The 24,935-nt window shown below is 44.0% G+C and overlaps 1 protein-coding gene across 4 annotated transcripts in view; it reads left to right on the plus strand.

Moving 5' to 3' along the window:
* Positions 1–24,935, plus strand: part of BANP (BTG3 associated nuclear protein) — a 117,987-nt gene that overhangs the window by 19,547 nt on the left and 73,505 nt on the right. For all 4 annotated transcript variants that reach the window (XM_068203179.1, XM_068203182.1, XM_068203181.1 and 1 more), the window contains 3 exons: positions 10,196–10,318; positions 12,343–12,518; positions 19,982–20,221. In XM_068203179.1, the coding sequence (XP_068059280.1) occupies positions 10,196–10,318; positions 12,343–12,518; positions 19,982–20,221 (539 nt within the window). The remainder of the gene's footprint in view (positions 1–10,195; positions 10,319–12,342; positions 12,519–19,981; positions 20,222–24,935) is intronic.

Below are 24,935 nucleotides of genomic sequence, written 5' to 3' on the forward strand. Positions count from 1 at the left end.
ATTATTAGATTATCTGTCAGCTCCTTTTTCTTTATCCAGAGTTCTGTTGTTTCTTTGGCTGTGGAATAAAAAAAAAAAAACCTCCCAAAACTTGACATCTTTAATTCCTTGGAAAACATGACAGTGCTTTCCAAAATCTCCTAATTTGTCAACAAAACTTGTCAGCCTCAACCTCTTGAGGTTTAATTTTATTTTGCCTTCCTGGCCACGTGGATTACGTGGAGAAGATTTCTGTGATCTGTTCTATTTATCAGCAGCACGAGTTGGTTATTGAAAATAAGGGCTGGGATTTTTATTGATTCCAAATTCCCCTAAATTCAGGATGAGGAGGAAGTGGCATCGTGCATTAAACAGCTCCCAGAGCAGAGTTCTTGTGGAATTTCACATTCCAGGAGTGTTGCACTCAGATATTGGGGAGCCAAGTGCCCAGGAATTCGTGGATGAATTGGGAGGCAGTGTCTGACCTGCAGCATTTCAGGGGAGAGGGGAAGGTCACTTATGGAATGAAACCCACAATTTACCATCATCCTTTCCGCTGGGTTTTGGAGAGTTCAATAATTCCTGCACGGATGGCATGGAATTCATTTATAAAACTCCTCAGACTGACCAAGATTTGAACTGTGGATTCCTTCTCCCCACTGCAGTTTTTCTAACGTTAATGGTTTCTGATGAAATATCATTTCTGAGAGTCCAATAATTCAAGTGAGAGCTGAGCAAGTCGCAGCTGATGATTTAGGGCTGAGAAAAGGATGGAAAAAGTGTGGTTTGGATCTTTTTAATTGCAGTGGTGCTGTTTCAAATGTGCCTGTCAGGCTCAAACCACCAAAATGATCTTTTACAAAGAGGTGGTTTTGAATTCTTAAAGAGAATTTACACTGAAAATCAGATTTTAGGTGATAAAGCTCCTTCAGGTTGCGGATGTGTTACCAGGTTTGATGTTCTACTCTTTTGCTAGGAAATTGCACAGTTTCCCTGTTAACCTAGCCCAGGATGGATGTGAAACCCTTTCATTTGGGAGGTTTGCAGGGTTGCTGTTCACTCTTAGCCACATGTGGATGAACAGTTTATTTATTCCCACTCAGCTGAAACTCTTGCTTTGGGTCAGAGACCTCAGGGAATCCTTGTAGTTCCATTTAGAATCAACATCCTTTATTTGTAAGGGTTTCTGGGAAGGGTGAAAAAGAGGAATATATGAGAATCAAACAGGATTTGGGCTTAGACACAGATTAGGGGGACATTTACTACTCTAATTACTGTCTAAGAACATTTAAAATCAATTATAACATATCAAAATGTGGGTTAAGCTTGCCAAATCCCATTGATGAGATGAATTCCAGGGAAAGCAGAACATTGAATTCCATGGCTCCATGAGCACAGCCAGGAAAAGATAATATATAATATCATATAATATAATATAATATCATATCATATCATATCATATAATAGAATATAATATCATATAATAGAATATAATATACTATAATATAATATACTATAATATAATATAATATATAATTTATATATAATATATATCATCTAATATAAAATATAATGTATAATATATAACATATATTACATATATAACATATATAATATATATAATATAATATATAAAAATATACTATAATATACTATAATATAATATACTATACTATACTATACTATAATATAATATAATAATACTTCCAGGAATTAATGGAAAGGTGCAGGACGTGGAGTTTGGTTCAGGCCAAGCACCTTTGTAGGGCTCATCTTTGCTTTCTGCCTAAAGAAACAATTAAAAAATGATTCTATTTAATGAAAGTGGGCAGGTTTTTACCTCATGGATGTTGGAAAATGGGATCATGTTTAGTGAAACTCTGCAAATCTTTATCAGTGCGAAGCAGAGCACTGGGTTGTGAAAGCCTGTGTTGCACACGATATATTTAATTTATTGAGCAGACAATAAACAGAAGGGGGCAGAAAAGCTTTATTTATTCTTTTGGGTTCCAGCCTGGCAGAATTTAAATATTGTGAATGGTAGAGTCAATGGGGATTTGAAAATCCAGCAGTAAAAGCATTCCCTGCAAACGCTTCCTGTAAGTTGGGGAGTTAATTCTGCCAGTGCAAGAAAATGAATGGAGAGCAGGTAACCAGTTAGTAATTCAGGGACCAGGTTTGGAAATGACAGGGATTTAGGTGTGTCCCAGAATAATTAGTGTACCAGCTTAGAGCAGTTTAGAATAGCAGTAATTCTGTTTCTAAACATTGCAAAAACTACCAGTCTTGCTTTTGGAAAATCATCTAATAATTGAAATTTAGCCATTTAAACCACTCAGGTTTGAGAAAAGAAAGAATTTCTTTCTTTCAGTGGGTTTGGAGGGCCCCAGTTTGACTTAAGCATGGAAAGGAGGGATTCCCAAGGATGAACCACCCTAAAAGGTTGGAATTGCTGATCCTGGAGGTCTTTTCCAACCTTTGTGGCACCAGAACCTCTCCCAGGTCTCTCTGAGGTTGGAGCCCCTGTTCCATCTGCTCTCCTTGGCAGCAGCTGCCACTTAACTGCTGATTTTCCCCCCCTAAATACCCTTGGAATGTCTTTCCAAACAGCATTTCCCCCACTTTTTTAAGGAACTGTACATTTTTGCATATCTTGAGCTCCATCTCTTTGTTCAGAGCAGGAAATCTGCTCCCAATAACTCCTGAAATTGTGTTTTTCATACCAAGGGAAGAGCAGGATTTCTTTAGGGTGCCCTCAGGGGATCTGGAAATTTGAGATTTAATCCCTAATTTCATTCCAAGCATCCTTGGAATGGCTGGAAAATGTCTGTGGTGGTGGCAAGCTGGCTGGGAACCTGGAAAAGCAGAATTACCTGGTGGGAATTATTTACAAACCCCCCGAAAGAGCTCAGGGGTGTTTGCAGGAACCTGATATTGTATTTATTTGTTACCTGCTGATCAGCGAGGCTTCACTTCCTGCCATTAATGTCTTGAAATCCAATTTATAGCACTGCCTCCTCCAGCCCCAAGATTTTAGTGCTTAGATCTAAATTTAACTTAGTGCTTAGACTTCTGCTGATACCAGGATTTGTCAAAAAATCAGGAAAATCATCTCAAAGTAACTAATTGCATAATGAAGGATTGCAAGCCTTTCCTCCTGATTCAAGCTGTGTTTTCTAAACATCCAGAATTTCTGTTGTAATCAATAATTCCCTCCTGGAAGCTGCTGAGGATCGGGGCAGCTGCCTCATTTCCCCCTGAGCACAATCTCCACTTGCTGCAGTGCTGCTCCTTATCTGGCTCAGGAAGTAAAGGCTCAAAGAAGGGTAATAACTGTAAATTTCTTTCCAGACTGCCTGAAAACAAGATATCTCTGCTGTTGTATTTTTATGAGTACATTTATCTTCAAAAAGGGTGGCATTGACCTGCTGCTTATGGCATGACCCGGCCTTTTCTTGGCCATAATCAAAGCAGAAGATTGATAATTAATGTCATTTCTAGCACTTTTCAATCCTCGTTATGTCACATGTTGCCTGGATGGGCTTTTCCCCCCATATTTTTTCCCCCCATATTTTTTCCCCCCATATTTTTTCCCCCCATATTTTTTCCCCCCATATTTTTTCCCCCCATATTTTTTCCCCCCATATTTTTTCCCCCCATATTTTTTCCCCCCATATTTTTTCCCCCCATATTTTTTCCCCCCATATTTTTTCCCCCCATATTTTTTCCCCCCATATTTTTTCCCCCCATATTTTTTCCCCCCATATTTTTTCCCCCCATATTTTTTCCCCCCATATTTTTTCCCCCCATATTTTTTCCCCCCATATTTTTTCCCCCCATATTTTTTCCCCCCATATTTTTTCCCCCCATATTTTTTCCCCCCATATTTTTTCCCCCCATATTTTTTCCCCCCATATTTTTTCCCCCCATATTTTTTCCCCCCATAGTTTTTCCCCCCATAGTTTTCGCCCCCATAGTTTTTCCCCCATATTTTTCCCTCCCCATATTTTTCCCTCCCCATATTTTTCCCTCCCCATATTTTTCCCTCCCCATATTTTTCCCTCCCCATATTTTTCCCTCCCCATATTTTTCCCTCCCCATATTTTTCCCTCCCCATATTTTTCCCTCCCCATATTTTTTGCCCCATATTTTTTGCCCCATATTTTTTGCCCCATATTTTTGCCCCCATATTTTTGCCCCCATATTTTTGCCCCCATATTTTTGCCCCCATATTTTTGCCCCCATATTTTTGCCCCCATATTTTTGCCCCCATATTTTTGCCCCCATATTTTTGCCCCCATATTTTTTGCCCCCATATTTTTTGCCCCCATATTTTTTGCCCCCATATTTTTTGCCCCCATATTTTTTGCCCCCATATTTTTCCCCCCATATTTTTCCCCCCATATTTTTCCCCCCATATTTTTTCCCCCCATATTTTTTCCCCCCATATTTTTTCCCCCCATATTTTTTCCCCCCATATTTTTTCCCCCCCATAGTTTTCGCCCCCATAGTTTTCGCCCCCATAGTTTTTGCCCCATATTTTTTCCCCCATATTTTTCCCTCCCCATATTTTTCCCCCATATTTTTCCCTCCCCATATTTTTTCCCCCTTATTTTTTTCCCCCATATTTTTTCCCCCATATTTCCCCCCCTTATTTTTTTCCCCCCCCTTATTTTTTTCCCCCCCTTATTTTTTTCCCCCCCTTATTTTTTTCCCCCCCTTATTTTTTCCCCCCCTTATTTTTTTCCCCCCGTTTTCTTTTTTTTCCCATTTTTCTAATTTTTTCTATTTTTAAAAGGTTTTTTTCCTATTTTTTATTTTTAAAACATTTTAATTTTTTTTTCTCTTTTTTCCTTTTTTTTTTTTTTGTATTTTTCCTAATTTTTCTCGGGGGTTTTTTCTGGATTTTTTTTTATTTTCCCTAGTTTTGTGTATTTCTTAAAAGCAAAAAGTCTCTTGGACCCTGTGTCACCACACTTAATTTTTATAGTTTCAGTTGTGTTCAAAATGAGAGATTTTAAATTTTTGTTGTATTTTTTTTAAGCCAAGATCTAAAATTATTTGTGTCTCCATTGAGGTGGTGGAAAATCCCTGGAGGAGCAAGCCTGGCATGGGAACAGGAGGGTTTGAGTTGATGAACTCCTTGGAAATGGGTGTTGTCATTTTGGAATTTGGTTCTCCAGGTGGGTTCAGCTTTTCTCAGAGCACAATAATCGCCAGGAGAGTTTAACAGCTTTAAAAATTGGATTAAATTAAATTTAAAAAATTAAAATGAATCTTAAATCTGGTAATTGATGTTTTCCTGCCTCCAGCCAAACAGAGGCTCCTCTGTAGGTAAAGATGGATTTTGTAACTTGGAAAATCTCTGATTTGTACTGAGTTGAGCTGAAAATTCAATGTTGACTGTGTTTAAATTGTTTGGATAAAGCATCATTTTCTTTATCTTTTATTATAAATTGCTCCCAGGGCTCTGAGCTCCAGGAGTTTTTCCAGCCCTGCCTGGTGGACTTTGGCTTGTCCTGTTCCTGGGGTGTCTGCCCTGGGGGATGTCCAGAATCCCAGGAGAATTTTTGATCCTGTGAGCTGTCCTGTTCCTGGGGTGTCTGCCCTGGGGGAGTTCCAGAATCCCAGGAGAATTTTTAATCCTGTGAGCTGTCCTGTTCCTGGGGTGTCTGCCCTGGGGGATGTCCAGAATCCAAAGAGAATTTTTAATCCTGTGAGCTGTCCTGTTCCTGGGGTGTCTGCCCTGGGGGATGTCCAGAATCCACAGAGAATTTTTAATCCTGTGAGCTGTCCTGTTCCTGGGGTGTCTGCCCTGGGGGATGTCCAGAATCCCAGGAGAATTTTTAATCCTGTGAGCTGTCCTGTTCCTGGGGTGTCTGCCCTGGGGGATGTCCAGAATCCACAGAGAATTTTTAATCCTGTGAGCTGTCCTGTTCCTGGGGTGTCTGCCCTGGGGGATGTCCAGAATCCCAGGAGAATTTTTAATCCTGTGAGCTGTCCTGTTCCTGGGGTGTCTGCCCTGGGGGATGTCCAGAACCCACAGAGAATTTTTAATCCTGTGAGCTGTCCTGTTCCTGGGGTGTCTGCCCTGGGGGATGTCCAGAATCCCAGGAGAATTTTTAATCCTGTGAGCTGTCCTGTTCCTGGGGTGTCTGCCCTGGGGGATGTCCAGAACCCACAGAGAATTTTTAATCCTGTGAGCTGTCCTGTTCCTGGGGTGTCTGCCCTGGGGGAGTTCCAGAATCCCAGGAGAATTTTTAATCCTGTGAGCTGTCCTGTTCCTGGGGTGTCTGCCCTGGGGGAGTTCCAGAATCCAAAGAGAATTTTTAATCCTGTGAGCTGTCCTGTTCCTGGGGTGTCTGCCCTGGGGGATGTCCAGAACCCACAGAGAATTTTTAATCCTGTGAGCTGTCCTGTTCCTGGGGTGTCTGCCCTGGGGGATGTCCAGAATCCCAGGAGAATTTTTAATCCTCAACTCACTGAAATTGATGGATGCCACTGCTGCTTTTTTGGCAGCTGCCTGTGAGTGGACCCTGAACTGGGGAATTGAAGCTTGAATTGCTGAGGTGCCTGTGCACAGTGTGCTTGTTGACAGGTTTGTTCTCTGCGTTCATTTTGGGCCATAAATCCAAAGTCGTTTCATGGATGCTTTGCCAGTTTGTGGCTTTGTTGCAGTGTGAGATCCTCAGTGGGTTTTCTCTCTCCTTTTTGGCCAGGGATCCTTAACTCTGTGAGCAGCAGGCGAAGGAAGCAGGCGGCCATCAGGAGGAAGGAGCTTTGTGACATTATCTTCCTAAATAATGATGAAAAGATGTAAAAAGGGGCTCTTGTTAAGGATGAACACGAGTGTTAGTGCAAGATAAACTAGGGATAAATAAGGAAAATAACACATTGTACAAAAATATTTGTTATATTTAGATTTTCTCTCTGCTAGGGATAATTGTGATATTCCTCCACACATGAATTGTACATTTAAATTTTAATTTAAACTGGGAAATACCAGAGTTCAAGGGCTCTTTTCCAGCCTGGCTTTCCTTTAGGCTGGAGAGGTTTCCAGCAGGAATTCCAGCTCCTCTTCCCATTAATGCTTCTCCAGGAGCTGATCCGTGGGAGTGAGGACAAAGGGAAGAACCTGTCTGAAAATCTCACTCCAAGTCATTTTCAGTTTGTTTAGAGAAACACTTTTGATCCTCATGGAAGAGGGAAATGTCAGTTCATTCCTTGTGCCTGATTTTCCTCTGTCTCCAAATGGAAAGCTCAGCTGGGAAGAGGAGAGGATGGTTCTGGCATTGCCAAAAGTTCTTTTCTGTCTCTGGCTGCACTCTGGCTGATTGGCAGGTTATTGGCAATGGAACCCCAGCCTTTAAGATGAATGATCAGATCTGACTCACACATTTTCCATACTGAAAATGACCTTTGGCAGCAATTTCCTTGTGCAAAATATAGACTGGCCTTTTGTATTAAAAAAAAAAAACAAATCAGAGGCTAAATATGCAATCATTAGTTGGTATGTTTATTTTTAGGAGAATTTTCACCTGTAATTTGACAGCTTATTGAGTAAACTGCTTTTAAAAATTCCCAAATATTTGCAGGTTGCATGCATTTAATTTTTTTCTAGAGACTTGTGTCCAAGAAGAGGCAAATTGCTGCTCCAGTCTCTCCAAGTCCTAATGCTTGTGGGGAAAGGAATATGTGAGCACAAATGGAAAGTTCTGGGGCCTGTGCAGTCACTCTGGTTTTGTGAAACTGCCCCTGAACTCTGGAATATTTTCCTTCCATCTTCCCCCTGAGTACTGGCAGCACTCAAAATTGCTTCCCTTGGGGTCTCAGGGAATGTCCAAAGCTTTCCTGCTCCTTCTCCTTTGTGTTCTCTGTGTTTTAGTACAGAAGGAATGGTTAAAGCTGTTTAATATTCAGAAAAATATGGAGAGAATGAAGAAAGGAATTGGAATAATCCAAGGATGCACTTGGCTGTAATGAATTTTAATGGATTTTTGTCAGCTTGGCCCAATATATTGATTTTATGTAGAATTTCCATTTTTGATTTTGTGTCTATTCATCAGATTTCTAAATAAATCTGAAAACAGGGACTGGAACATCTCACAGGGAAGCAAATTCTTTATCACCCTCCACAAGTCCCTGCCAGGAGGGTGCAGGCAGGTGGAAATTGGGCTCTGCTCCCAGGGAACAGGGACAGGATGAGAGGGAGCAGCCTCAAGCTGCTCCAAGGGAGGTTCAGATTGCACATCAGGAAGCATTTCAAGCATGTCCATAAAAATGAACATTCCTAAAACAAAGCAACCCCCCTCAATTCCTTATTTTATGCCAATTTTTAGTGCTAAGGCTTTTTTTTTTTTTCAGATACAAACTTAATAAGAGCAAAATGCTAAGGACTTTCTAAATGTAATTTTATTGCATTTATCTCTCCAGTTGAAATTAATTATTCAGAGTCTTCATTAAAAAGAAGCTTTGGTAAGTGGCATTTTAAGCAGGCCTTCAGAAGTGATTGCAAGGGAGATGCTGATAAAGAACAGTGAAAGGAAGTGTAAAATACTTGAACATTTTAAACTGGGATGTGACAACTTCCAGGGCAGCTGTTTGGATAATTTGGGAAATGTAATGAGCACACACACGATGCTGCTGGCCTGGGAGCTGCCAGCACTGCCACATCTCCCAGTTTTAGCAAGTGTTTGGTGAGGTTTTTAGATGTTTGGTGCAGAGAAAAGAGATGGACGTTGTCTTTTTTTCAAAAATAAAAATGTGGGGGTTTTTCCCCTTTGACTGGAAGCCCTAAATCCTGATTCTCCAGAGAATAACAGGAAAGCAGCAGAAGCCCCCATTTCTTTTTCTCTCTGAAGTCTGAGCCCCACGTGCACATGAGGAGCTCTGGCAGAGCCTGCCCTTGCCCGGGATGAGCCAAAATCTCCCCGAGGCTCCCCAGGTCTGCACCCAGGGATCCTTGGCTTCCCTGAGAAATCCCATCTGCTGCCAGCAGCACATGCAGTCCCTGGCAGTGGGAGGCAGGGCATTGCAGCCTGGGGCTTTTGAAGCCAAAAAATCCGGGGTCAAGCATTTTATTTGTGCCAAAGTTGGGATCCATTCATCCTCAGCTCCACGACAGGGCCTTATCTTTCCTTGATGATGGATAATTCGGCACTTGAGCCTTACACAGACACGAGAATGTTCAAGTGTGTGCTCTGCTGCAGCTGCAGGAAACCAGATTGGCTTAATTTGTGTTTCAGCAATTAGCCAGGGGGAAATAAATGACCCCCAGTCACATTTGGGATGTTGGCGCAGTGACAAGAACGAGCTGTTTACTGTGGGGAGAGCAAAGGGGAACTAAACCAACATTTCTCTCCCTCGTTTCTCCCTGAGCACAGCAGGAGCAGTTTGAGTCTCAAATCCACACCTGGGAATTTTGAGTGCTGGTGTGGCAGTAACGTGAATAATCCCTGCAAACCGGTCAGGTGCCCACCTGCACGTGGGGACAGTTGTTTATTTCACATTTCCTTTTGCAGACCAGCGTAAACTTTGCATGTCTCGAGTTTTCCTTCTCTATTGTCGTCAGGAGTGATAAGAGAAGCTTTTTCTGGTTTCTCACACATGTGAAATGATTTTGGTGTTTGGTTTTAGGTTTTTTAATGTGTGAAATGCAGGCAAGAAGTAGTTTAGTCTTGTTTTTATTCAGTTACAGTCTGGTCCTGTTTGCTCTGATGCTTTGTGTGCTGCTCATCTCCCCACCCTGGAGGACAACACACGCCCTTTTACCGTGCTCATCATCCACTTTTGCAATAAATCCTTTCAAATTCTCTTTTCCTAGGAATTATCCTACTGAAGCTGGGGTATTACCACGTAAATTGGCCACGCTACCTCTGCAAACACTCAGATGCTCTCAGCAAGACTTTGGTGGAGCTGTGATTTACAGACTTCCCCCTGTGTGTCCTGAATTGATGAATTCCTTATTGCTTCCCCAGGGGTCGTGGACTTTTGTATAATTCCATTGGAGCCATCCATCCTCTGGAAAAATCAGAGTGCTCGAGGTGGTGCAGGTGTCAAGCTCGATGGATTGCCGGCATCAGCGGTGCTGGGAGAGGGACAAGGCCCAGACCCTCCCTGGATTACTTAAACCAAAACCCTCTTCATGGATTATTTATAAGCTTTGCTCCTTTACATTCCCATTCCCTCTGTGATTTTTTTTTTTTTTTTTTTGCAGTGTTGTCCCTCAGACCACAGTGATCCTCAACAACGACCGGCAGAACTCCATCGTGGCCAAGATGGTGGGGCAGGAGGAGCCTCTGAGCAGAGCAGCAGATTCCCTGGAGAACATCCTCAGCAAGTGAGTTCCACTCCCTGAAATCCTCCCTCCTTCCCTCCCAGGGCAGGGCCACTTCCAAGGGCAAAATGAAGGGAAAAACTAGGAATCCTTGAGGTAATAATGGGGGAAAGATTGAACCGGGGCTTGGGTAGATTCTCTTGCTTCCCTCTTGATGGGAGAGAGCATCCTGGAGGAGCAGGGATTATCTGTGTTAAGTTGAAGAAGGGTTTCCCATAGCTGTGGATTTTTACATGGATGCACTATCCCTTGGGAACAGGCCAAAATCCTGTATTTAACCAGCTGAAGGAGGAATATGCAGTCCAAGGAAAACTTGGACTGTCTAAAGTGAATTTTAAACAAGCAGACCTGGGGATTCTGGGTGGAAAATGGGCGTAATTAATATATTTTTATAAATTACATGGATATTTCTTTTGTTTTGCACATGGGTCCTAGACTTTTCCATTAAGGCAGATGTAGGAAGTTGATACCTAAGATTTTTTTATTCCTTCTGCTGTGTGTGACCCAAAGGACACAGTCGTAAGCTGTGCAAAGGGAAATTTAGGTTGGATGTTAGGAAGAAGTATTTTACTGAAAGAGTGATGAAGTACTGGAATCATCTGCCTGGGGAGGTGGTGGAGTTGCCATCCCTGGATGTGTTTAAAAATAGACTGGATGTGGCACTGGGTGCCATGGTTTAGTTGAGGTGGTGTTAGGGCATGGGTTGGACTTGATGATCTTTAAGGTCTCTTCCAACCCAGTGGTTCTGTGTGATTTTTATTCTGCTGGATAGCTGCGGGTTCCACAGCAGCAGAGTGGTTTAAAGGAGCTGATTTTATCCAACACATGTATTTTGTCAATTAGCACATTTCATTCCCTCACAACGACGTGCAGGGCCATGAGCTGAACCGAGTGACGCTGGAATTTGGATATTCCATTCTCACATTCCTGCTGAGGGGCTGTTCTCTGGAGGTGACCTCACAGCGATGTGCAGGGCCACGAGCTGAACTCAGGAACTCTGGAATTTGGATATTCCATGCTCACGTTTTTTCTGAGGGGCTTTTCTCTGGAGGTGACCTGTGCTGGCCCTCACAATGATGTGCAGGGCCACAGGCTGAACTGAGTGATGCTGGAATTTGGATATTCCATGCCCATGTTCCTTCTGAGGAGCTGTTCCCATGAGGAGACCTGTTCTGGCCCTCACAGCGACCTGCAGGGCCACAGGCTGAACAGAGTGATGCTGGAATTTGGATATTCCTTGCTGACACTCTGCTGAGGGCTGTTCTCTGGAGGTGACCTGTGCTGGCCCTCACAGCGATGTGCAGGGCCACGAGCTGAGCTCAGTAACTCTGGAATTTGGATATTCCATGCCCGTCTTCCTTCTGAGGGGCTGTTCTCTGGAGGTGAGCTGTGTTGGCCCTCACAGCAATGTGCAGGGCCACGAACTGAACAGAGTGATGCTGGAATTTGGATATTCCTTGCTGACACTCTGCTGATGGCTGTTCTCTGGAGGTGACCTGTTCTGGCCCTCACAGCGACGTGCAGGACCGTGAGCTGAACTGAGTGATGCTGGAATTTGGATATTCCATGCCCATGTTCCTTCTGAGGGGCTGTTCCCTTGAGGTGACCTGTGCTGGCCCTCGCAGCGATGTGCAGGGCCACGAGCTGAACTGAGTGATGCTGGAATTTGGATATTCCATGCCCATGTTCCTTCTGAGGGGTTTTCCCTTGAGGTGACCTGTTCTGGCCCTCACAATGACGTGCAGGGCCATGGGCTGAACTGAGTGATGCTGGAATTTGGATATTCCATGCTCATGTTCCTTCTGAGGGGCTTTTCCCTTGAGGTGACCTGTGCTGGCCCTCGCAGCGACGTGCAGGACCGTGAGCTGAACTGAGTGATGCTGGAATTTGGATATTCCATGCCCATGTTCCTTCTGAGGGGTTTTCCCTTGAGGTGACCTGTGTGTGAGCTGAGCTGACGCTGGAATTTGGGTATTCCAAGCTCACGCTCTGCTGAGGGCTGTTCTCTGGGTGTTCCTTGCCCGCAGCGCGGTGCCGGGCCGCCGGCAGAACACCATCGTGGTGAAGGTGCCCGGGCACGACGACAGCCACAACGAGGACGGCGAGAGCGGCTCCGAGGCCAGCGACTCCGTGTCCAACAGCGGCCAGGTGGGCAGCCAGAGCATCGGCAACAACGTCACCCTCATCACCCTCAACTCCGAAGGTACGTGGGCTGCCAAGGGGGGGTTTTGCCTTTTATGTATCTTTTATGTCTCCTCAGTACTCTTAGTGTGCGTGCCGGTAGTTCCTTAGGTCTGATAATTCAGCGCAGTCCTGGTGTTCTGTTAGGCCTGACACCCTAAAGGCCTCGTTGTGTGAGGCTGCAAAGCCCCAAAGCTGTCTTGAGAAACCAATGATGCCTTGAGAGGCTGCCTAGACAGAGTTAAAAGGAATAAAGTAGGAATTTATTAAAAAGCCTTCAAAGGATGCACCTTGGGCAGTGCAAGAGCCTGACCAGGGGCATCAGGTTCTGCTCCAGGGAACAGGGACAGGAGGAGAGGGAACGGCCTCAGGCTGGGCCAGGGCAGGCTCAGGGTGGACAGCAGCAGGAATTTCCCCATGGAAAGGGGGGTCAGGGATTGGAACTGCCCAGGGAGGGCTGGAGCGCCCATCCCTGGAGGTGTCCCGGGAATTCCTGAAGTGGCTGGGGACAAGGTGGGCAATGGGCACAGCTTGGACTCTGATCCTGGAGTTTTTTTTCCAGCCTCAGGAATTCCAGAATTTTTTACTGCTCTGTCAGCTATGCCAGGAGCAAAGCTGGCAGCACCAGGAAGATGTTTGTTGTGTGATTCCTTTTCTGCCTTGGTCTGGCACAGATTTGCACAGACAAACGTGATGTCTGAGCCACTGATGTGCACGTAAATTCTATAGAAACACCTAATCCATTAATGTCTGCAGCTCTGATTTCCCTCAGACCTCTGGAACACTCATCCATTCAAAATCTCTGAGATTGATGAATGCTTTGAGGATCAGATCAGTGACCCCCCTCCACCTGCCCTTGCACGGGAGGGAATTGCTAAGTGACTTCACCTGCAGGGTGGCACAAATTCAATTATTAATAAAAGAAGAGATGGAGAGTAACAGGGCTGGTGTGCAGAGAGAAGCAAAGTCACAGCAGCCCTTGGCTTTCATCAGCTGGGACAGAATTCAGGTGACTCTGAGCTGTGCAGAGATCTGGAGATCCCAGGCCAGGACTGAGACCAAACACCAGGTGTTCAGGACAGCTCCACTCTGTCATCCTGGCTCTGGAAAGCAAAGCTAAAGTGTGCTTAGAGTTGGGTTTATCTTACACTGAGCTCTGGATATTTCCAGGATTTAGGGAATGGATTTCTGTAAAGGCACTGTTTGCTCTCTGCTGGTTGCTTTCATGTAATTTGTGATAATTAAAAAAATAGTGTTATTGCCATTCTATCCCTGAAAAATAATGATTCAGGAGCTTTGAGCCCAGTAATGGTGTAGAGCAAGGCTGTTTTTTTGCTGACTGAACACTGTGACTTCAATCCATGTGTTTTTTAAAATCCAGTTAATTTTGGCATGCTTACTTGCAAGTAAGCAAGTAAGTTCTTACAAGTAAGAACAAGTGTGTTCTTACTGGGAGTTTTGGAGTGCAGCATCTTCTCGCTTCAGACACAGCAGTGCATTTGATTTAATTGTGAACATTCTAATTAGGCTTAAAAACAATGAGCTTTGTACAGTTCAGTGTCTTGTGCAGAACACAGAGCACAGGAAGAGCTTTTTTAGTTTCACTGACACACTTTTGGAGCAGGAGAGCCATTAAGAGAAATATGAGGAAATTTATTTTAAAATGGTTTATTTTATAATGGTTGTATGGAATGGATGTGATGGCCCAGTGTTATTTTCCTCTTCATTTTTCACACACTGCCCTTACACCTTCAGGGTGGTAAGAGAAGGAAAAATTTGCTCTGTTCAGTTCTTTTGAGACTCTCTTTCTGTGCTTTCCAGAGTTCTTGTTCATTTTTAAAGTTCTGAAGATTCTGAATGCTGCAGCTGGTGCTTAGTGTCCTCCTTGCACAGAACTTCATTTGTGAATCAATTGTGAATCAATTCTTTGGGCCTTCATAGCTCTGAAGACATGGAATCATGGAATGGTTTGGGTGGGAAGGGACCTTAGAGCCCATCCAGTTCCAACCCTGACACCTTCCACTGTCCCAGGCTGCTCCAAGCCCTGCCCAGCCTGGCCTTGGGCACTGCCAGGGATGGAGCAGCCTCAGCTTCTCTGGGAAATCCATTCCAGGGCCTCCCCAACCTCACAGGGAGGAATTCCTTCCCAGTATCCCATGTAACCCTGGTGTGAAACCATTCCCCGTGTCCTCCAGTTTCTCATGCAGAGAACACCGAGCTGGATATGTGAACATGTATTTTTGGAGCAGATAAGGGGACACTGGGTGTTAATTAAGGGATGACTGATGTTTTTTCCAGAGAAAATTCCTCAGTCACGTCTTGTCTCCTCAACTTGGCATCTGAAGCAGTCATTTGATAATGGCAGCATTAAACAGCACTCAGGATTTGCTTTCCAAATGGGAATCCAAGCAGCTCTTTGTCCCAGACTTATCTCTGCACAGGATTTTCCAGCTCAGGGCAGGCCCAGATCTCACCCGTGGGATGAGCACTTGGAGCTCTTTCCTGCCAAGCTCCTCAGGACAGGCACAGACAGTGAGGGGAGCTGGAGCAGAGCAGGAGTGAACCTTTTGTACCCTAAAGCAAAATGATGTGGTGCTGATGTGGAGACACTGATGAGGACTTGTGAAAGCCAAAGAAAATTACAAAAATTGAATTGCTTTGGGGTTTTTTTTCTTCAATTATTGGGAGCCAGCAGATGAGCAAGTTTCTTGCAGGTGTCTGCTACAGGGATATTTGGAGTTAACGCTCCAAATATAACAAAGATCTATTAAACAAGGAAAAAAGGGCAAAATCCACATTAGAAATCTGATTTTCTGACATGAAACACGTTTTCCAAGGTTTTAAAAAGCCCTTTGAGCCCATGGGTTTTAATTTTCTGAATTTTTTTCAGGTTTTGTTGAATGTGACTTTAAAGCTCTTTAACCTTTCTTTTAGCACAGCTTTCAATCCCACTGCTGGATCTGGAGGTGAATTTCAGCCTGGTTGTCCCTCCCTTCCATAGACTTAATGATTTTTAATTAATAAAGTCAGTGCTCTGGACTCTCTGCCAATTAATCACTGCCCCTGTGAACTTCTGCTAATTGACAGGAGCTCATTAAAAGATCACAGAATCATGGAATGGTTTGGCTTGGAAGGGACCTTGAAGCTCATCTCGTTCCAACCCTCCACATGATGCCGATGTTGAATCTTCTGTACATCAGCCAAAACATTATTTAATTTCTCTAGAAATGGAGGTTTATTTTTGTAGGTTAGGATTTGTTTCTTCGGGGTTTATTTTAATTTTTTAAAGATTAATTCATCTTTCTGCCTCTCTGCACCTACCAGTCTTTTGCTGCCACTGCCAACTTTGCACCCAGCCTTGAGAGTAAAATAAACACAACTTCTTGGAGTGATGGAACATGTTAATTCCAGTGTTTCTGTGGGCAGGTGTTTACTTTTGTTTTCCCTAGTTTTAAAGGAATGACTGACAGCTCCTGGGGATGGAGCAGAGCCTGGCTTTGCTTTCAGGTTCATGTCAGACCAGGGGAGCCTATCCCAATGGAAAAATGCAACAGTTCAGTGTCTGTCCCTTCCCTGGGTGGGAGAGCACATCCAGAGCAGCCCCTGTCTGGTTTTTGTTCTCTTGACAGGGCTTTTTTTGCTGCTGACCCCAAACTGGTTCCTCCTGTTCCCAGAGAATTCTTGGTTGGCGTGGCAGCCCTCAGCATGTCCCCAAACAGCGATGGATGGTCAGCTGTGCTGGGAGAGAAAAGAAATGCAGCAAAAAAGAGTCAAAACCAGCACTGGAAAGCAAACTGGGTTCAGTAGAATGGAGATAAAGGCAAATTTTGTGATGTTGAAAAAAGAACAATAAAGAGGAACTAGAAATTGGTGTGTGGGGGAAATGGGGCTGTGAGTGCAGAGAGGGACTCAGATAAAGCTGGCACGGCTTTCTGCACTGCGAGGAGAAATGGTCAGCAGCCACTTCTGTGGTGATCTGATATTTGGTGTAAAAAAGGGCAAGGAAGCTCCTTTCCCCTGAAAGGACAGCAGGGTCCTCAGGAAGGTTCACAGGATCAGGGAAGGGTTGGAAGGGAGCCCTGGAGATCACCCAGGCACCTGGGCAGGTGACACAGGGACACATCCAGGTGGCTTTGGGATGTCTCCAGAGAGGGACACCCCCATTGTCCCTGGACAGCTGTGCCAGGGCTTTGCCATCCTCCAGAGAATGAAGTTCTTCCTCAGTGAATTAAAAAAAGAAAAATAGGACAAAATGAGAAGGTGTGTGATGAGCTGAGCTCCAGGTGAGTGTGTGCAGTTGTGCTTCACTGAGCCGAAGGGAAGGGTGTTCTTGGAGTGTTCTCTTCCTCCAGCTCACATTGACTGAGTTTTTGGAAGTCTTTAAGGAACAGCAGCAGCAGGGTATGGCTGTGCACTGCTGCGGGGTGGAGTCTGGCTTTTGGAGTGCATGCACTGAATAACCCACCCCCTCCAGATTCCAGGCAGACATCGCCTCTAAAGCCTGATAATACACCTCAAGAACCATTCCACATGCATTAAAGAATATTTCAGTGCTGGGAGCCCCCAGTGATCCACATTTAATCAATAGTGTTTATGTATTTAATTGCTCAGAGGGAATTTCCATCCGATTCCCAATCTGTTTTCTCCTTCCTTATCCATTCTTCTCCACACCAGAGCTCAGGGCATTTGTGCCTCACTCAGAACTGGCCCTGGATTTCCTCTTTCCACCAGATTTTTGGGTGCCAATCCTGTGTTTGCTCCCTGCAAAGTGCCAGATGTATTGGCAGCCTGGCAGAAATTATTTTGATCTAAAATAAGGAATAATTCAGCTTTTTTGCCCTCACAGAGCTGCAGTGGATTCATGGTTAACTTCAGTCATGCTTAATGCAAAATTGTTATAAAATAAATTCCCTTTCTGTTTGAAAGGAGGAGGAAAATGCAAGAGATAATTTAGTGGGGGGATTGTGGTCATAGGTCAGAATAACAAGATAATGTCTTTTTTTCCAGGCTGGGAGCAATAAAAGAACAGTTGCATGTGGTAAAAACAGTATGTTCTGGACTCTGTGCCAGCAGAAAAAGGAGAAGATTTTGCAAATTGAACAAAATCTTTGGTTCATGTAGGTTAACAACGTTTGTTAAAAAAGTCTGCAGGCAAAAGGTGTTCCATAAGGAATGAAAAATTCCTATATCCAACAGCAGTTCTGTGAACTGTAAGGCAGTAAGGCTGTGATAGGCTGGAGGATAATTTATTCAGGCTTCCTAGAATTTCTTTGAAAAAACGTACACATTGATCCAGAGATGTTTTTGCTTCGCCAGATCTGCCCAAATTTTTCTAACCCAGTCCATTTATCTTGAGGAACAGCCTGTTGTTTTCCCTGATAATGGTAACCAGACTTGTGGTGAGGCCAGACACAGTGGCATGCAAAACAAGGCACAACTCATCCAAACCACTTTATTTTTCAGATGGCACCTGGTACTGGGAGCAGAAAGCAGCCAGTGTGACCTATCCTGGCTGAGGATAAAAAAGAAAGGATCAAATTAAGGGAAAAAAAAATACAAACAATTTGCAAGTGTATAAAAATATATTCAGGACAGGGCATGAAGTTCTGATTTCAGCAGAAAAAAAAAAATGAGGGATGAGTTGCTACATATGTCAACAATAAATTGTTTTCCTTGCAAGTTTCTGAATATAAGGAAGAAATTCTTCCCTGTGAGGGTGGGGAGGCCCAGGGTGCCCAGAGCAGCTGTGGCTGCCCCTGGATCCCTGGCAGTGCCCAAGGCCAGGCTGGACAGGGCCTGGAGCAACCTGGATTAGTGGAAGGTGGCCCTGCCATGGCAGGGGTGGAGGAGATGAATTTTAAGGTCCCTTCCAGCCCAAGCCATTCCCTGGTTGTGTGGCTGTGCTCTTGCAGATAATCTGCTGCTCACAGTGATAAATCAGGATTGCACAACCCAACGTTTGCCTCATCCTGTCGTTACTCAGCGCTGCGAACTCGACCCTGACATGTGGCGTGACTCAACCCAAAGGTCGTGCTGGAAAAGCAGTTTGGAGTGTTTGGAGTTGCTTTTATGTTATATTTTATTGAGTTCTTCTGGCTTGTAGCTTGATAAACCCCAGGGTAGGATTCGGAAATCCAGATGCTGCTTGCTCTGGGTCCTGCTCGGTGTGAAAAGGAAACGCTGTTTGACCCGAGCTCTGTCACCTTCTCTGGGGACTGGAAGGGTTATGGAAACCAGGAACTGGGGACTTTGTCTAGATCACAAAACTCTGCTCTAAGATCACTTAATGAAAGAAAAGTCATTAGTGTAATTGTAACTGAACGTTGTTCACAATACATTACTGTAAAGCTCTCTGTGGAAGGGCTGAGTGACTCCCCAGTCAGCAAACCTTGTTTTACTCCACAGTTGAGCAAACATGGAAATCAATCCAAATGGTCCATGTCAGTGGACACTGAAATATTGCTGGAGTATTTCCTACTCAGCTCCTATTGGCAGTGTGAGGAATTCTGGAGGTTTGGTTTATGTCTGGAATGGGAGTCTCATCCTTGGCTGTGTGTTCCATCCTCCACTTGAGGTGGGGTTGGTCCTGAGCTCTGTTCCAGTTTCTGGTTAGTCTTGAATCCATCAACTTTTGGCATTGTCTGCACAGGTTAATTGAAGTGAGTGCCTAATATTCCTTTGAATTTAATTAATTTATTTAATTAAATCCTTTTTTTTTTCCCCTGACAAACTGGGAAAGAAATAAAAAAGCTTCTTAATTTATTGAGTGTGTGTGTAAGCAGGTATAGCTGTGGTACTGATGGTCTTATATTTGACTTAGAGGGAAGATGATTAGTGATTGAATAATTATCCTTCTGCTGGGCCTGTTCCTTGGGAAACTATTATTTAGAAAATAATATAGCCAGTAAATATGAGGAAAAACCCAAATTACGTTTGGGGTCTCTGGTTACATCCTAAATTATTGTAATTGCTTGATGTACTCCTTTTAAATTATTAAACAAGTTAGCGTTCACTATTGATTTTAATTTCCTAAATCTATAATCTTGTTTAGCCTTGCTTTAATCTCATGGGTTTGAGGCTGGGACAAACAAGGTTCAAAGCTGTTGACTGCTTGAAATTTGCTTGAAATTTGCTTTGCTTTGAGAATATCCCAGAGTTGCTGTAACCTTCATTTTTAGGGCATGAGAGCTCTGGGCCTGGAGTGGTTTCTCAATGAAAGAGATCTCTGAGAGCGAGCTGGACACCTGGACTGGCTGCACCAGTTGTTGTGTAGGTCAGAACATGACCAACAATAACTTTTGGTCACTGCTGGGGTGAATTTGGGTTTCTTTCTCTCAGCGGCCGCCGTCGCGATCCCGCTGCGCTCAGCTGGGAAAGCCCACGGACAGCAGGAAGCAAAGTGGGGGAGATGATGCAAACTTGAGAAATGTTGGCTGTGTCCTGAGCCTGCCTCCTTGCTCAGCCTTTGCCCCATGTGTGTTTCAGAGGATTACCCCAACGGGACGTGGCTGGGCGACGAGAACAACCCCGAGATGCGGGTGCGCTGCCCCATCACGCCCGCGGACATGCTGCACATCAGCACCAACTGCCGCACGGCCGAGAAGATGGCCCTGACCCTGCTGGACTACCTCTTCCACAGGGAGATCCAGGCCATCTCCAACCTCTCGGGCCAGGGCAAGCACGGCAAGAAGCAGCTGGATCCTCTCATGATCTACGGGATTCGCTGTGAGTGAAACGTGGGAGTTTAACGTGCGGATAAGGCAGAAGCGGATGTGTTAAATGAGATTTTAAGGCTGTGTTTGATGTGTGGTGAGATGTTCTGGTGGCTTTTGTTTATGAAGAAGGTGTAGGGTTTTTAGGAAGAAATCCTGATGGGCTGGTTTATTTCTGTTGGTGGGTATTCACCAGAAATTCCTGTCTTTTATTCTGAATTCTGACATCTTTGCAACTTCCAGCTGTGAGTGTAGTAAATACTGCAGAAATAATTAGTAACACAAATTTCAGTACTGTTCAAGTGCTCAAACCAGCATGGTCTTGAACCGTAGTTTTTGACTTCCTATTTATGTCTCTTTTTTCAAAAGACTTGATGAGATTGTGATGGGAAAAGTTGGCAATCTCAGGATCATAAAATCGGGATTCACAGCAAGAATGGCAGGACGCTGTTGGATTTCTGTCTGCTCCATGTGCACGAGTCTTCGGATTATTTAAGCTACTATGCTATTTAAGCTATTTTGGAGCTGTGAGCTGTTAAAGGCACAATATTTGTTAATTTAAAAGGCATCAAATGTGGTTTCATGTAGAACAAAGGCAAAGCCACTGGTTTGAAATGGAAAGAGGAATCTGAACGTGAGCACCGTGTTCTGCTGTGGCAACTTCTAGTGAATACATTGAGGACAGCCAAGTCTGTTCCCTGTGCTTTATTTCCAAGAAACAAGCATAACCAGGATTTTGGGAGAGGTTTCTTCTGCCAGGTGGTGGTTGAGCACTGGAATCAGGGAATGGGCATGGCTCTGAGGCTGCCAGAGCTCCAGGAGTGTTTGGACATCACTTCCAGAGACAGGCTGGGATCGTTGGGGAGTCTGGGCAGGCCCAGGAGAGATCCTTGAACTGGATTCTAATGAACCTGGAGGTCTTGTTGTTACAAGATTCTTTATAGTCACATTTTGTGTAGTCACCAGTGGATCTGGAATGGGAATAATTTGTTCTACTGGTGAGTTTTGTATGGAATTGGCAATTTGAAACTCCAGGTAAGGCTTAAGAAAAGGTCAGCAAGGGATTATTTGGGGTGCTGCTTGGAGAAGTGGCTGTGGGATAGTTACGGGGAAGGGATGTGAATGATGTTTGGTGAGGGCAGGAAACACGTTCCTCTTATCTGCTGCTGTTTCCAGTGGTTTTCAGGCTATTTTTGGGGATATTGAAAACCAAATCTAACCCACTCAGGTGGCTGCATTAGGGCAATTTTTGCTTCATTATTTACCTGAAGCAGAAGACTTTGGGTTTCTTTTACAAACACATTAAATATGTATTTTTAAGAGAGATGGTAATTCAAATTAACGCTGATCTCCAAAGCCTTCTTGTCTGCTGATCTCATCAGCGTCGATGATGTTTTTTAAACATAGTTTTTTGTTAAAACCTTTTAGAAACACTAAGAAATGGATCTTGCTCCAGTGTTAAAGCAATTCCCAGGCAGTTCTTTTCCCATCCCTCAAATCTGAGAGCACAAATCACATGGGTCAGTTTGTAACTGGTTGTGGAGGAAGATGAGATGTTTGCCAATGTGAGCATGGGGAAGGAATGTGTCCATGTGACCAAGTGCTCAAGCTGGGGATTATGTCATTTCTGTGAGGCATTCTGACCATGAAAGTACTGGATTGTAGAAGTGGTCCCTGCAGCTGGAAAAGGTCTGGAATGGCACAGATGTGAGAGCAGATCATGAGCAGCAATCAGTGTCTGACTTTGGTGGCATGAGCACAGTTTGGGATCCAGGTATCTGAAACAACTTCATTCCTTCCTACTGTTGGCTGCTGTGTTGTTTTCTTTTGGGAGCCAGGCCATAAAAAACTAGGGATTTCTGGAAAAAATAGACCCTGTGTGGATCTGGCCAGAGAAGACTGGTTTGGGCAGTGAAATGTTGATCTGCTACCAGCAAGGACAAAAAATCCTGTGGCAACCAGCAAAGAAAACATGGGAGAACTTGATGGAGCAGCAAATGTAACAGTGAGAACAGTGGTCCAGGAATGATGATTTCACTTAATAACCTCATATGTCATCACTGGGAGTAATTAAGTGGGAGTGGAGTTGGATTCCAGCAGCCTGGTGAGGAATGTGGAGCATTCAGCTCTTGAGGATGGGATTGTGCCCACGCTCAGAGTCTGTGTGTGTGCCATGATTCCATCCCTGCATCCCTGCCTGGGAAGAGCCCTGCCATCCCAAATCCCCTTTCCCTGTCCACCTACATCTGCTTTTCATCCCTGAAGTGTTCTCCCAGAAAATCACCCCAAACCCGAGTTTCCCTGGCATGGGAGCCCCCTCAGTGCTGGTCCCCACAGTGGGATTTGCTTCTGCTCTGAGAAAATGATGCTTTGATGACTTAATTCAACCAGAAATGAAAAATCCAATGTCATCAGCCTGGCTTGTGCCAATCACAGCCAGAGGAGGCCAAGGAAATAGAAGGGATTTTATTTTTCCTTTCGTTTCAAGTTTCTTGCAGTTTGTCAGTGGAAAGATATTCTATCTTTGTTTTTTTTCTATAAGAAAAGCACCAAGTAAATCTGTATTTAATAGAGAAAGTATTTTGTGTAATGTGCAGAAAGTATAGAAAATGAAGAGATGTGTGTTTATTAAAAATTCCTGATGCTCTGCACAAGGTTTACCACAAGAGGAGAGGAAAGTTTATCTTTGGAAGTCTAAATTTTCACTTGTGGTAGGAATTTGCTTGTGGGGTGGCAGTGGTACTGAGGAGAGCTTTTGGGCAAGAAACCAGAGTGATTTAAACACAATCTCTGTCATTAAATAGCTCATTACCTCAGCTCTGCTAAAAATGGAGACTTTTGCTGGTGAAATACAATCCAAGAACATCCTCAGATGTAATTTTCTTTGCCTAACAGAAAATACAGGTTTAGCTCTTTGGAGATTTTACAGCAATTTCCACGAGCGAGTTGGAAAAAACAGATTCCCAAATTCAGAATTTTGCAGTTATAAGAAATGGTGTAAGTGAAAAGATGATTTTCCATGGCATGCTGGAAAAAATGGAGAGGGGATTTCTGAAGCTCAGTAAAGAAAATTTATCAGTGGTTCTTATTCTTCAAAATAATCAAAGTAACTAAATGAAAACAAAATAAGATTAGTTACTTATAATATATATTTATATGTACACATATTTTATATATTATTGTGTGTAACTTTGTGTATTATTTCTGTGCAGGCCCCTTGCTCTGCACATGGGTTTTTCCAGACTCTCATTTTCCCACTTATTTGTCAGCTCTGGCTAATTACTACAAGAGGATGGAAGATCAGAACCTGCAAATTTAATGCAGAATTTCTGGTTGGGTTGGAGGAAAGAGATCCAAACTCATGAATTGCATTAAGGGGAACCTGTGCCCTAGTGTTATTGGACCCCAAAATTCTTATTTTGGCTCCAGACAGCATCTGTTGCTCAGGGAATGATTTATGCACATGGAAGTAACTCTCTTGTTAGGGACAGGGTTGTTGCTGAGAAAAAAACCAACTCAAAACCACAAATCCCCCACCCAAACCCTCCAGTGCTCACAGAGGGGAAGAAACTGTGCTGAAAAATTTGGGTGAATTTTCCCATCTGCTTCCAAGACTCTCATAGAGTGAACTTTCCCATTTCCCTTTAATTCCATGCAGAATCCATCCTTGTCTTTTATATACCATAAAACAAAGTGTTAGCTGAGAACACCTAATGATAAAATCAGATTTTTAACTCTGAATGGTGCATTTTCTGCTTCAAATGCCAAATAACTTCACTTTTTAAGACACAAAAACACAGCACAGAAAGAAATCCTTCATCAAAGCTTGGTGTTCCTGTTATATAAAACATTTCTTCCAGTAGGGATGGGAGCACTTCTCCTACTGCAGGAGTTGAAAGAGATGTTAATACACTCTGAAAGGACTTGTGTCCTCAGCAGAGGCCAAGTGGAATTAAACACTGGCTCTGCTTCCCAAAAATCCACACACCAGCTCTGGAGCTGCAGCCCACACACGGCTGCTTAATAGGAAACACATTTGGCTGTGGAACTGATGTCAGTGGCATGAGTTTATGTATGGAGAGAGAAATAGAAATATAAATATTGCTGCCCACAGCCCAGGCACGTTGGGCTGGTTGAAGCTGCCACTGGTGGCGTGGAAAACGTGTGGGGAGCTCAGCACTGCTGCTCCAGCTTTTCATGGAGAGTCTGAGCTTCATAACAACAGGATCAGCAGCAAATAGATCACATTTCTGTCCTTCTGGGGGATTATCCTGCTTGGAAATACTGGAGGAAGGGCAGGAAGTTCTCATGGATGAGCTGAGCTCAGATGTTTCTCACCAGAGGATGTTTTGTGGGACACTCCAGGCTGGTGCTGTTTTTTAAGATGTTTATCGTGGAATCCTGCAGTGGTTTGGGCTGTGTGTACAAAAAATTTACATTTTATATTTATATTTATATTTATATTTATATTATCCAGTGCCACCCCCTGCCATGGACAGAGACACCTTCCACTGTCCCAGGCTGCTCCAAGCTCTGTCCAGCCTGGCCTTGGGCACTTCCAGGGGTGCAGGGGCAGCCCCAGCTTCTCTGGGAATCCATTCCAGGGCCTCTTCACCCCTCCCAGGGAATGATTCCTTCCCAAAATCCCACCTAACCCTGTCCCTGGCAGTGGGAGGCCATCCCTTGTGTTCTGTGCATCCAGACCCATGGAATTCATCTTTTTCCAG

The sequence above is a fragment of the Anomalospiza imberbis genome, chromosome 12, assembly GCF_031753505.1.
Source record: "Anomalospiza imberbis isolate Cuckoo-Finch-1a 21T00152 chromosome 12, ASM3175350v1, whole genome shotgun sequence".
Taxonomy (NCBI): Eukaryota; Metazoa; Chordata; class Aves; order Passeriformes; family Viduidae; genus Anomalospiza; species Anomalospiza imberbis.